Raw genomic sequence first — 15,170 nt, forward strand, 5'->3', positions numbered from 1 at the left:
TTTTGTTGTTGTTGTTTTAAAAAAAAAATTAGGAACACAATATTTCCGCATTGACTTAAAATACGGTAATACAACCCGACAAACTCGGATTGATCATGTCTTTAACTGAAGCGGACATCTACAATGTGTTCAAAGCGATTCTGGATGATGACGTCGGAATAATCAAGGATGCCATCAGAAAGGGGTTTACTGCCGTTACAAAGAGTCTTATCACGTCAGACATGGCTTTACACTTTGCTTGTCTTAACAGCAAACTAACGATGCTAGATTTATTGCAACCAACGTTGAAAGACGGTGACGTAGATACCATCAATATCGAAAAGGACGATTCAATATGTGGAACCGCCTTACATATGTCTATGGACGGACAGGTTAATCCAGAAGTTGTTAAAAAGCTTCTTCAATTTGGTGCAAATCCTAACGCCCTTGATGCCAAAGGTTGTCCCGTGATTCATGAGCTGATATACAGAGCTTGGGAGGAGTTGTATGCAGAGTTTAATAACCATTTGGGCGACAACATGGATGTTTCAAATAAAGAAGAGTTGAATGGTAATATTGAATTCGAATATCAGTCAGACGGGATGAAATACAGCGATCAGTGTGGTGATAGTACTGCAGTTAAAAATGACGTTCATGATGCTATTAATGAAAATGACGTTGATGATACTTTTTATGCCACAGAGATATCCAATAACAGCAGTGGCAACTTAAGCGACGAGCAGACAACCAGAAGTGAAGAGATACTATATCAGAGAGTCAATGATGGCACTGGGGTTGATAATGGTGATGGGGTTTCGTGTGGTGTTGGAAACCAAACGTTCCGTTCTGATGCTTCTCGGATTTTGGAAAAGGTTCGACTATTATACGACTACGGTGCTGACATGAATATACAACATGCTGAAACACAACTTACGCCTCTTCATTTTTGGTTTCAAAACTTCCACTGGATGACTAAGCGATATAATATAAAACAGTCTATTCCAGAATGGTGTTTGGTATTCTTAAAAACATTGTTGGACTGTGGGGCATCAATAAACACTGTAGACGCAAGAAACGAAACTCCCGTCGCGTATTTAACACAAAGGCATTACAAACCTGAATATACGTCATATATGAATTCTTTGAGACATTTTGTCGGAGTATTATTGAAGAAATTCAAACTGTTTAACCACCAAGACATCCATGGAAGAGTCATTTTGCATGAAGCTGTTGAACACTGCAATATTGTGGCAGTCAAAGAATTAGTCCACTTTTACAAAGATGTTAACATGAGGGACCGGTTTGGTTTGGCACCTTTGCATTTGTGCACTCACACATTGACAACTGACGAAACCCCGTTCGTCATTGAGATGATTGCAACACTAGTTAAACATGGTGCCGATGTAAATGTTCAAGACGATTTCGGGGCCGTTCCTCTACACCATGCTGTGAATTTCAACAACCATGCTGCAATAGAATGTTTGTTGAGGAATGGTGCCTCAACCTGCATTAAAGACAAACGCAGCAGAACTGCAAAGGATGAAGCTGAAATACAAGGCGATAGTGTGACATTAAGACTTCTCGGGCTTGAATCACCGAACATTGAAACGGGACCGATTGTATCCGATATTCGACACGGGCTGGTTTTTCAGCTGTGTTGTCATAATGAATGTTCTTTGAAAAGTCGCGGATTCGAAGAACCTGAACATGTGGCCGGTTATGATATTGAGGAATGGCTTGTAAAATACCCTATATGTAGGCATAATAGAACATTTATTCTGCAGAATTCAATTTCCGTACTTGAGCCAAATGCATCACAAATATACTTGGCAGAGGAAGATTCGCGATCAATGAGAAAGGAAATGTTTGAATTTGCTTTGCGACTTGCTGAAGTGATGAAACTGCAGAATCCATTATTTGAATCGCATGTCATGTTTGGCGGCAGCGTTGCAGAAGGGACGAAAGTAGGAAACTGTGATGAGTTTGATATTGTGTTTGATTTGGTAAGAATGCGAGAAATCGTTGAAATGTCTGATGTTAATGCCGCAAATATGGTAGGATTTGTCAACTTGAAAGCAAGACATGCAGAGGAATTTGAAAAGAACTGTGTTGCCCACTTGCTTGACGAAAATGGGTTTTTGAAACGATCAGATGTAAGCAATCAGTTTCACAAATACATTCAAAACGCCTTGAACGACGCGACAACATGGAAAGGCACACGATTCTTTACATTTAGGGGCCACACGAATCAACGAGGTGAATGCTTTAACATTGGTCAATTAGAATTGGTTTGGTATGGATCTTATTTGAAGAGGATGGATGTAAGTGTCGATATCGCCCCGATTATCAGATTCAAAGACTTGATTCCAAGGAACTGGACATACGAGAACAGATTAGTGAGCGAAACCACAGCTAAATCCATCGGTTGCTACTTAATGATGAAAGATGTTAAACGCTTTATTGATGAGAATGATGAAACGGTTCCACGGAATAGGGAAAACTTACTGTTTAAAGTTTCCATTTCACAGGTTGAGCATGCGACTATGAGATTTGCTCCGAGATGTGCAAAGAACGGATATAGAATTGCAAAGAGCATTCAACTGTTGTGTCCACATTTGCTGTTTGATTTCGAACAAAGTCTGAAATTGTCAACGGAAAAGGTACGAACGTGCGAACAAAAAGGTGCAACTGACACTTTACTTGCACTGTTTGAAGCTTCAGAATTTGTTACAAGCTATGTCCTTAAGACAGGACTGTTTTTTGAATTAGAACGCCGTGGTCTTGTCACGAAATTTTCTGCAGACTACACAGAACCAAGCAAGTGGAACAATGCGATTCTGAAAAGTGACGTTTTTGATCAAACGATGCCAAGTAAAGACGAAGTAAACGAGTCGGTGCTCTGGGCCCTAAGTATCTACACGAGAATACAAGCTCTTGTCGTGGAAAGGAAGCATGTGCCCGAGTTTTTCTTGGCGCAAATGGAGGCTACAAAGGTTCCAGGGAATTCCGACGAGTTCGTTCTTGTGATGTCGGGGTTTCTGAAATGCATCATCCACTTCCTGCAGAACTTTGAAATTCCTGATGACGTCTGGAAATAAATAACAAAGGATAATGGCGAGTTATGAAGTATCTTTCCTTTTGTTCATAACACATATGCTTTTTTTCAAATTTTATTGTGGTTTTTGTTCCAATAATTACTGTTATTATCAGTGTATCAATATTTTTGACACAAGTTTTCGGGTTGTTCCAGTTTTAAATGTATAAATATTACATTTACATAATATAACATATTGTATTTTGCCAACTATTCGTGCGTTCGACGATTTCATTATTTATTGTACCGATATTCGTGTCACGGTACCGAACTTAAGCGGGATTGGTGGAAGGATGTGAGGCGGCCCAGTCGGGAGAGCGCTCGCCCTGTAAACGAGGTGCCCCGGTTCGAGTCCCGGACTGGCTGCACACTTTTCCCCACCAGGCGACAATCTTTACATTTGCATATATTGCTAGCAACCCGCCAAAACAGTCAACAATGTTGACATTAGTAAAGGAGTGAAATAAAGTGTTGTAAAAAATATCTTCTATTGTAGTTGAATAAGGTAACTTAGCCTTTCTATTGAGCTAGCTATTAAGCGACGCGGTTAGAGTTTCTGGTTAAAACTCGGAAGACCTGGATTCGATACACGGTTAGAGCTCAGGGATTTTCACTTTACTATTATATAAACAATCCATATTCTAATCACGATAATGGAGTTTATGCTACTACATTGTGACATTGATGTTTTGTAGACTCGAGAAATGTGTCAATATAAATTATTGTTAAAATCATTATTATTGTGGACAACACCAAATGAAACCCTTGCAATATCCAAATTGGACTCATTCCTTATGGTCTCCAATCTTTGGTGGCACGAGGAGTATATAGAACGAGTTATAAGTAGGTATTAGAGGATGACCTCATTTATTTCAATTTCATTTGCCATCTGCATCCGCTTAAAATTTGGGGCGGTTAAAATGTGTGATGTGGTAAAGGGTTACAGTTTTTTGCAACTGATGGAGATAAAAGTACTTATTAATGTGTGCGAAAATGTGTTATCTCTGTAGAATATTACCCACATACAAGCATAGCATATATATAGCTATATGAATTTCATATATTAGTTTTGCATGTTATATACAATGCGTTTCATGAACAGCTTCTTGATTGGTACGGTACATAAATGTACTTGTCTACATATATCATTGTACATTTCCAATTTTCAAGGATTGTACAAAATAAACAACTTTTTTAGTTTTACATACAAACTAAATTAAGTTTGAATATAATAATGTATAGCATGTATCAATTAAATGTTGCACATACGAAAAGAAATTACAAATGCTGAATTACATTGTTATATAAACTGATAATGCAGATTTTACACAATACTTGTGAAATAAAGAATATTTATATTATGCGTTATGATGTGTAATGACATTATGGGAGACATCAGTATATATTATAACAAACAGACCAGATACATAATTTCTCATCTGCTTTTATTGTATTTTGTATATTTCAAACCAATGTTTTATCCTTTTACAAATCCATGCTATGTAGGGCTTCTAATTTTCAATAAAAGATATACTGTTTAATCTCTAGTCACACTATGTTTTTATCATTCATTTTTGGATTTTTATTATTTCCTGACATGCAATATGAATACGTATTGCCCAGTGATTTCCATTAAAGCAGATTCCTGCTTTTTGATGCAAGCATTTTGCAATTGTGTCACTTTTGACTCATCCAAATGATCTTCCTTGCATCATTTTGATGCAAATGTTACTGGCGCCATCTGATCTATATTTCCTTAGTTAGATTAAACAAGTGCATGAACAGTTTTCCAGTCAATATTAAGGGGTGTTGCGGCAGTTTATTTAACCGAGGATATATTTATACCAACACCGATGATGCTATTATCACAACTCAATATATTTGTATCAGTATCATATCATCAAAAATGACCGAGTAGGTTCATAATACCATTGTCAGTTTCAGAAAAACTTTTTATTTTCTTTCTTTAATTTCATTCTTGTTTTATACTGGAGCTCTTTAGTCCTGTTGTTAACATTTATCAATTTAAAGCATTTAATCACAAACTTCAAAACATGCCGAAATCTGTGAATAAGTACATGTAAGTTATTAATGATCAAGGTCGGGTTTGATACCGTATGGTCTTATGTTTGTGATTAAATATTATTTTTGTATTAAAGTCTTTTGGTAAGTTGTTGTGATCCCAGCTAAGATTGTAAACAATTTCTAATGTTTATGCATATTTCAAACAATCTATGTACCGGTACTTGGGTTTTGCCTTATTGCTGTATTTTATGAAATTTGACGTAGACGGTATGGATGGTTAAAACAAAAAATCTCAATTAAAGGTGCGGTGACCCCCTTTTTTATTTATGTTTTATGATGACAATACGTAGATGAACATATTTGAGCAGTTTCGCATAATTCTATTAGATAGAATTTTTTTAAATCCATTTATGTGGTTACAATAGTAAAAAAAGACGGTTTTTTGGGTGACATAAAAATCATAAAAAAAATAATTTCTCAAAATTTAACTTGTGTACCCCATTTTATTGGTAGTGTGTGGTTTAATAAAATTGTATATGATGTATCTTAGCTTATATAATATCTACATGTTGTCAATTTCATAGGTTTGTATTTATTTTGACGCAATTAGAGATTTTTCAGTTTTATTGAAAAAGTACATGTTATATAATGGTGAATAAAATCAAAACAAGGCCGGTGACCCTATGTTTTTATTTAATTTTTCATATAGTATTTGTATATATATATATATCTTAAATTAAAAGTTTGGACAAAATCTATTAGATGGAAAAAAATCAGCAAAACTGCAGCAACACCCCTTAAAGATTTCTGAGTTTCATTTTTGTATGACAAACTGAAATGTCACAGTTTTTTTATTAATAGTTTATAAGTATATTTCTCTTCTTAAGGGCTTATTACTATTGTCTAACGTAAGTATGTTATATATCTCATTGGAATTTGTGTGGTCAAAATATTCTCTGCAAACATTTTACCAGTATTAAATATTGTTTTAAAACCTATTAATGATTAAACCAATGAATAACAATTTCCTTCGACTTACACTTATGTCTTTAGCCATGTTATTTTCATGTATTTTTCAAAATAACATATATCTATCATATTTAACCCTCCAGTGTTACATTCATAAAAAATACAGCTGAAAGTAGCATATTATTTCCCCTTTAACAACACCGTTTTTAAGTCTTATTATACATTAAATTAAATTAGTTTAAGCTCATGACATAGGTGATTCATTTATTTCAAATAACGCTTTCAATTTTAAAATAACCTCCGTGTTTTGGGTGCTAATTAGAATGTTGGTTTATTAAAGAGTGTAATGAATACAATCAATATAGGATTTATTGAACAACACGCCAGTGGTTTATTTGTAAAGACCCCTTTAACTTATTACAAAACAATAATTGAATTTTAGAAGGTTTTTGCAGACTTTTGTGGGATAGAGAGATATTGCTCATTTTGAGAATTTCCCATTTTTACCAATATTATTTCTACCGCATGTAAGCTATTTCTTCTTTGTTTCTTTAGTTAATAGTTTACGAACATTATCTAGACACCTATTACTTTTGCTGAACAGACATCATTTGAACCATATTGCTGAATGAAAATGTTAATCATAAAAAGCAATGACATATTTTGTTGCAATGTTTACAATACAAACAAACGCTCAGAAAGCATTGAAATTAACGGGGAAAATGTAATTAATTCTTCAATTTAAAAGACAATACAGTTACAATTGATCTATCTACAAGTTATCTAAAAAAAAATTAAAACAAGCAACAATGTATATATGACAAAAAATAATTAAGAATACACTCATTCTAAATAGTTATAAATATAAAATGCAGGAAATTTAATTTCACATGATTAAATCATTTACAGTCGAATGCCTTAAAGTAACGATCACGTTCAAAAATATCGAATACTAGTATTTCGTTAAATAAAGCTTACCCATACAAAAATCATGGTTCCTTTTAGCAAAATGCAAAATTCCAACGTTAGATATTGTCTGGCTACATTGATTTAACGAGAAACAAAGTACTCGTTTTTATTTTTTGTGTCACAAATAATACCATTTTTATTGCCCGCGAAATATCCGAACATTTACGGGCGAACGCGATATTGGATTCGGTCAGCATCGGAAGCATGACGTAGCTCTCATGAATAATGTCATTATATCAAGCCGAAATGAATTCTGGGTAACTGGAATATAGCGAATGCGAAAATGGTAGATTTCTGGGATAGCTTGTATTTATAGCTAGTATAAACTATGCAAATGAACGCAACCCGAATGAATCCGATCCTGACTCGATATCATCCACAAAACGAAAGTAGATGACATCGTGTAACGATATTTATATGCTTAAAAGTTGCCGAATGTTTGTAATTTAACGTATTTACACCAATGTTGCTTGTTTTTAGGTTCTTCCTATTGTAAATAGCCATCGTATCGTACTGTTTGTTGTATAGCATAATACAGTACGTATGTAGTAGTGGTTAGCGTGATAGTGGCTTTTTATATTATAATATTAAATGACTGGAAATGAAATCAGAATCTTAAAGCAGGCAGACGAATAAGGCACTTGCTCATTAGATCCATTCTATATTTTGGGCACAAAATCTTTGATCTAGAAAGAGTGCTGTATCCGAAGAAGAACTCTGTTAATTAACTTGGTCAGTAGACATTGAAAAAAAACCACAACACTGAACTATGACCAATCACAACACTCTCACGCAGCATTCTAAAGGAAATATTTTAACCAGAAACAATTAAAAACAGCATAATTTATTAATCGAAAAATCAATTAATTTACACTAAACTGATATGAAAATTGCCGTAAAAAATAATGTTTCCAGAAACTGATAGTTATGTGTGACAGTGACAGAAGAATATCAATCAATTTATAAACCAAACAAAGATTAATACTGATTATGAATCAATGAAAAACTTAACATCAACGGAATAAATGTTGAATAATGCAACAGGCACAGTTTTATAAGCAGAGAGCTATTATCAGAGTTTATAAACTTTTACTGATGAAAAAATAAGAGTCGAGAAATTATATGACAAGGCAGAATTAAGAAACGAATGTCAACAAACTAGAATTATAAGTATATCAATCAATGAATATATAAATGTATACGTAAATTTGAATCGAAATGAACAGTAAATATTACGATTGCATCGATCTGAGGTGCAGAACGTATTTTCGTTTTGTTTGTTTACCTGTTTATCCGATAGTGCGATACCGTCCCGAACGAACAACAACTCTTGTTTGCTCTTAATTGCGAAAAGACACAATTGCCAACACAACATCCTCAACCTGGCCAGAAATGGCACAGTTATCCGAACCTTCGCAGACCAAGACCTACAACTGTCATATGGTATATGTGCGACAATTAAGGGACAAGTGTTGGTCTGTGGAGTTCATTCAGACACTATCCTTCATCTGGATGGTTAATACAATGAGATGTTGGCAACTCTTGCTACAAGGAGGGACTAAACCGCAAATGGTCTGTCTTTTACAATACCAGTTCATCATTCACCATTATGGGACAATCAAAAATCACAATCATTGTTTTTAAAGTTAAATAGTTTTATTTCAAAAGTTTCATTAAACACATTTTGGAACATGTTTTAAATAAATTCTTGGCTAAACCAAACTCGTATTCAGTGTTACGTCTTATCACATTATTCATATATTGATTTATTGTGTTGTCAAGTAATGTCAGATCGTAGAGGTGTTGGAAAAAATACTTTCATAATAAAATTATTGTCATCATATACCTATTATTTAGTGTTATGTTGAATTGCATAATTATCGGCTTTTGATTTATTGTCTTACCATGCAAGTTAAAAACATGCTATAACCTGTTGCAAGGTTCTATTGTATTGCTTGTATGATAAGTTTTCATTTTAATTTTATATTATCAGTTAATTGTTTTTATCTTAAAGTCTATATTGAAAATGACTAACATGTACATACATGTACATGATTTACTTATGATGATGTGTTATGCTTTACAATATTTTAGTATAAGTGTAATGCAAGCAAAAAGAACTGCAGAGTGCATTTAATGACATGTTTTACATTTTCATTTTATTATTGAACTGTCATGTATTATTTCTAAAACATAATTAGTTTCATATAGTCATAAATATGTTTTATATGCACACGTTTTTTGTACATGTTTCTTCCATCGTTGTTCTCGTACTTTGTGTTGTTGACAATTATAAATGTTTCACCTTTGTTATACATGTAATTTTCCTTAACATTTAATAATGTTTTTTTCTGGATAAACGTTTACTTGTCCAATCATCCATCTTGTTTATTTTTTAACTAGAGATGGCATCGAATGCCATAATTAGTGTGTATATATTCAAATGTTCGTGCAATCAAATATTCGCTCTATTGGTGTTAGATACTGCGTGATTATAACGACACTCTTCTTTTGTATTAAAGTACCGAATATCCGACGACGTTGTAAGACTCGTATACGCATTAACATCAGGCAACTTTTTATCAGGCAGATATCAATGCGGTGGTATGATAAATGTCGATGGTATGACCAAGTTCATTTTTTAAACTAAAAATGTGATGTCTAGACAGTTAACATGGTTTTGAAATAGCTACAGAGGGAAAACTGCCTTGACCCCTGGAGGACATTTTTTTTTAAGAAGCGGAACCATTTTTGGGCTGGGCCGAGAAATCTGAAAATGCTCTGACCTAGTTGCATGATGATTGGGCTTTAGATGTGACTTCTTGACTGTTTTACAATAGCTATATTAGGAAAACTGCCCGCCCTCTAGCGGGTATGTTTTTCAACGAATCATTTTCCAACTTACCAACTTTGAAAACTGCCCGCCCTCTAGCGGGTATGTTTTTCAACGAATCATTTTCCAACTTAGACTCGATATCATACGAAGAAATGTTCTGGTCAAGTTTCATGAAGATTGGACCATATAAGGAAAATATCCCCGCCTCCCATACCCCCCACCCCCCTCCCCCTTATTGCTATCGTGTTTTTCAACGGACCCGAACGGCCCAGATATCATTAGAATGTTTGCTCTCACCAAGTTTCATGAAGATGCGACTAAAATGTGACTTCTAGACTGTTAAAAAGGTTTTACAATGGCCTTATAAGGAAAATTGCCCGCCATCTGACGGTTTGTTTTTTTAACGAACATAAACCATTTTGCACCGATTGAAGGCCGTATTTTTAAAGAGCCGGACAAAATCATCCGATATATCATTTAAAATATCTTACCAAGTTTTATAAAAAAAATACAATAAATATTACTCCTTAAGTTTTTAAAAGCTTTTATTTAACTTGACAGTGACCATATTTTAACTTGACAGTGGCCGATTTGTTTACCTCTTATAACTCAGTTACAAACTCGACCAAGATATTACTTTAACACTAATTCAAGCCACGTTTAATGAAGGTCGGACAATAAATGTGGCCTTAGATTGTTAACAAATATGAATGTTGACGACCGTTGTACGACGGATAGACATGCATTACACCCGGTTTACCGAGAGCGAGGCTTATTTATAAGTGTTACATGGAATTATATGAGTCGTGTTCTGAGAAAACTGGGCACAATGCATGTGCGTAAAGTGTCGTCCCAGATTAGCCTGTACTTTCAGCAAAATTTGATTTTTGCTAACAAGAGACTTCATTTCAACGAAAAATGACATAAAAGCGAAAAGTGTCGTCCCTGATTAGCCTGTGCACAGGCTTATCTGGGACGACACTTTACGCACATGCATTATGCCCAGTTTTCTCAGAACATGACTCATATTTGAGCTGACTCACCATCCCCGCTCATCCGAAGCCACAAATCGTGATGCGTACTAAGTTGTGATTGTATAAGTTAGACGAATACGTCTGTTGCCATAAAGTTATAGAAAATATAACTGTATCGACTGTAACGTATGATAATAACATTGCGTTATAAGGAAGATTGCACACAAATGTTGCTGTTGTCCGATGAAAAGTGTATGTGCACTTGTCGGACACGTGGTTATTACAATTGATAGAGCATGCAAACTAAACTGAAGACCCTTACACACACTTTGATAATGCATTTATTGATATTGAAAGCTAAAGCATTACAACTTCAATAGTTAAAGCACAAACATATAATACAATAACGATGAGTATTAACGTACAAATGAGTTGTTCTGAGTCCCATGCATGTTATGCGATAAATGTCGATTCATGTTTGCCGTTATACTTTCTTGTGGTGACGTCATGACGGGGTATGTTGCAGCAGGTGTCGGGTACAAACTGGTTGGCATGGGAGACGGGATGTTGTAATACGGAGCGAATGATGTTGGAGCCATTGTCGGCGAGATCTGTCTGGTAGGTAGCTGGTTCAACGTAATTTGCTGTTGAGTGCTGTTGTTTGTACTTAATGTTCCAGTCTGCATCCAAGGATAGTACATATAACCGCTGTTCTGCGACAAAGGCATGCCTGGAAAGTTGCTGCACATGGGTATGTACGGATGCATTTGTGATGGTACCGGCGTCGCATGCAGCATGTGTGACTGAGTCGAGTTGTTCATGTTCTCCACTCGCCTGCGCCACCTGGCGCGCTTGTTCTGGAACCAGATCTTGATGTTGGTATCCTTGACGCAGAAGTCCTTGGCAATGTTCTCCATCATCTCCGAGTCAGGGTACGGATTCTCATGGAAGATTTTCATCAGCGTCTTCAGCTGCTCCTTCGTGTACTTGGTTCTCGCACCTTTTTGAGACTTCCCGTCCGATTCCTTATCGCTAGTGTGAGCTGACTCGGCGTCTTTTTTGGGCGAGCCGCTGGTGGAACCAGATAAACGCTCAGACCCGTAAGGGGAACTTGTTGAGCTTCCAGTATTGACCGACGCTGGTGACAGAGAATCCAGTGACGTCATCGAGCAGTCTATTGCGCTTGGTGTACTCTCACGCTCTTCAACATACGCTGGTGTAGTTCCGATTCCGGAATCCGGAGTAGACACGGGCGATAAGAAACTCTCTAAAGAGAATGGGATTATGGACTTAACTGGAGACTTTTGACGCCCTATTGCTTCATAATTTTCTATGTCTGGGACTTTCTTGTCCACTAATCGGCTGATCGGCATGCTATATGGATGGTAGCGTACCGCGCGTGAACTCGTGTGGTTGATCTCGTCTTGAAATCGAGGCTGATACCCGCCCTTTGTATGGAAATCATCGTCAAATGTGTTCAATGTGGGTTTTGTCATCGGTTGTGTGATATTCGTGGACAACTTCTAAAAATATGAAGATGTAGATATGAAATAAATTCAATTTATTTTATTAGAAAATAAGACAATATAACAATGCTTTTTGCGTGAAAAAAAGACAATTGTGCAAAGCATTCATTGAGTGTTATTTGTTAATTATAATTACAAACGATAAACAGGATGGCGATTTGTCCTCACGTTTAAACATTTGCATGCTGGAAAATTGTTCGTCTGCTAAAATGTTGTCTGCTGAATTTCTAAAATTAGCGTTTTCTTTGATTTTTTTCAAAGAATACTATAAGAACTGCAAACAGTTGGGATCCAGATGAGACGCCACGTTCTGTGGCGTCTCATCTGGATCCAAACTGTTTACAAAGGCCTTCAAAATTCGGTTCCAGCACTGAAAGAGTTAACTACGTGTACATAAATATACATTAAAGCCAAGTTTATATTTATGTTAATGTATGTTTGAGATTACAGATCATAAATTAACGTAATAAATCCTTTTTTAATAAACAAATAAAACCTATTAAAAGCTAAATAAAATACAAAGAAACTGATTTATTATTGATGTAAAATAAAGTCAATTAATTTTGATGATAAACATTATATGCTCGTTATTTGGAACAAGACAGAGCTATAAGCTAATAAATAATATCTACCTGCTCAATCATCGTAACTGGTAATGTGCCCACGTCTTGCTAACGAGTTGTAATGTGTCTTTGATAGTTTCTTTTGTTTCAGTCATAACAAACTAAAGAATTGAATAGCTTGGGGAGTTTTAGCCATTATATACGAGCTTGGTTGTTGACACGAAGAGAGTGACATCGAGTTAATTATGTCTAATAATGAGTAATCAAGTCCTTTGATTCGGTCGTTAATCGATCGATTGTGAACGCAAGGTGAGCTAAATTCACACTTTGTTCATTTGATTAGTGGCGGGTGATGACAGTTTGGTAACGAGTTCGCTCAAACACTGACATCGTGCCCCGGGTCCAAGCTCGTATATAGGGGCCATAATTCTCCAAGCTAATCATTATCGTGTGATAACTGAAACAATAGCGGCTATCAAGAGATATCATGACCTCGTTAGTGACGGAAGCCAATGCATTGACAACAGCAATGACTGAACGGGTAATTTAGACGTTTTCTTATCAATAAATGAAAACTACACAACATAAAGTGCATACTTTATTGTCATCTTGCTTTATGTAAACCAATGTTGACCGGTGACACAGTGCGATTGTCTTAAATATTTTTATTTCTCCAATATTTGTTCAATCTACGATGATTTAATTCATAGGCATGTTTAAAAATTATCATTGTTTTAATAGCGGTAATTCTATTCAAAATAGGCTTTGAAAGAGTAAAAGTAATGTTTGTAACTTCTTAATTTCATTGTTTTTATCATTTCGATTTAATTGTTTATGATGAACATGTCATGATTAGAAATCTAGTTAATGTTCACGTTCATATTTTACAGATTCTGCCCACGAGTTTCACTCTACCGACAACAATCCCCAAAGTAAACATGCTTGGTGATGATAACAAAACGTCCGGCGGATATTTCCCTCGAGAACAAGATGAGACGTACCACAAGAATTCCCGCTCAGTACGCTATCATCCATATAACATGCCGAACAGCCGCTCGGCTGACAAGGCTGTCTCGAAAATGAGTTTTCTAAATGAAGACAATGAACGTCAAGTTTCTTCGTTTATCTCCTTATTCCCGGTGTCATCGCCTGAGCTGCCGATAGCTCCCGGAAATGGTTCATCTACAACAACCGTTCCAGAGCGTGAGAGTACACCAAGCGCAACAGACTGTTCGATGACGTCACTGAATTCCTTGTCGCCGGCGACAGTGAATACTGAAAGTGTAACTAGTACTCCATCCAGTAGTTCGTCTGTTTCCGTCAGCAGCTCGCCACATACAGACGCCGAGTCCGAAAGCAGTGGCGATAAAGAATCGGACAAGAAATCTAAAAAACCTGCGAGAACCAATTACACGAAAGAGCAGCTGAAATCACTGATGACAATCTTCCACGAAAATCCGTACCCTGACTCTGAGATGATGGAGAACATTGCCAAGGACTTCGGCGTCAAGGATACCAACATCAAGATCTGGTTCCAGAACAAGCGCGCAAGGTGGCGCAGGCGAGTGGAGAACATGAACAACTCGACTCAGTCACACATGCTGCACGTGACTCCGGTACCATCACCAATACAACAGTACGTACCTATGTACAGCAACTTTCCCAGTACGCTTTCGTCGCAGAACAACGGTTACATGCACTACCCTTGGATGCAGACTGTAACATCAAGTCCAAACAACAACACTGGACAACATGTTACTTTCAACCAGATACCTTTCAGACAGTCGACTTCAACAACGTCTATGACACCATACTCTTCGTATTACCACACCCCGTCTCCCATGACAACCAGTTGGTGCCCCATCCCTGCTGCAACGCATCAAGTGATGGCGTCAGCACAAAGCACAATGGCGTCCAACACGTACAAACAGTTACCACAGGTGGTATCTGGGGCTCATTTACATTCTTTTGTTCGTTAAGGTTTATCATACATTTGTTTTAGTTTGTGCTATTATGATTGTGAGTGACTGTTATGTACATTCAATATCGCATTCTTAACTGTTATCAAATAAATTATTTTGCTTGATGCATCTGCGTTCGTCGTTTATTAAATATATAAAACAGATTGTATTTAGGATGAAATAACTTCGTTATAGGTTAAACACTGCCGGTGCCATTATGCCTTTTTCCAACTCCATTTGACAATAACATTTAGTGTGTAATTAGAAGGCATCA

The 15,170-nt window shown here is 36.1% G+C and overlaps 2 protein-coding genes across 2 annotated transcripts; one reads left to right on the top strand and one right to left on the bottom strand.

Annotated features, from left to right (window-relative positions):
• Positions 1 to 11,262: 11,262 nt before the first annotated feature.
• On the bottom strand, positions 11,263 to 12,342 carry LOC127862817 (pituitary homeobox 2-like). The gene has a single exon (XM_052402083.1). It carries the CDS (start codon positions 12,340 to 12,342, stop codon positions 11,263 to 11,265), a length of 1,080 nt encoding a protein of 359 aa, XP_052258043.1.
• Positions 12,343 to 13,873: 1,531 nt separating this feature from the next.
• Positions 13,874 to 14,914, top strand: LOC127862818 (pituitary homeobox 1-like). The gene has a single exon (XM_052402084.1). The coding sequence runs from the start codon at positions 13,874 to 13,876 to the stop codon at positions 14,912 to 14,914; it is 1,041 nt and encodes a 346-aa protein (XP_052258044.1).
• The last annotated feature ends 256 nt before the right edge of the window (positions 14,915 to 15,170 follow it).

Source organism: Dreissena polymorpha, chromosome 16, assembly GCF_020536995.1.
Source record: "Dreissena polymorpha isolate Duluth1 chromosome 16, UMN_Dpol_1.0, whole genome shotgun sequence".
Lineage (NCBI taxonomy): Eukaryota > Metazoa > Mollusca > Bivalvia > Myida > Dreissenidae > Dreissena > Dreissena polymorpha.

Excerpts from the sequence above, each read along its gene's own strand:
- LOC127862817 (XM_052402083.1), bottom strand. The coding sequence starts at position 12,342 with ATGACAAAACCCACATTGAACACATTTGACGATGATTTCCATACAAAG.
- LOC127862818 (XM_052402084.1), top strand. The coding sequence starts at position 13,874 with ATGCTTGGTGATGATAACAAAACGTCCGGCGGATATTTCCCTCGAGAA.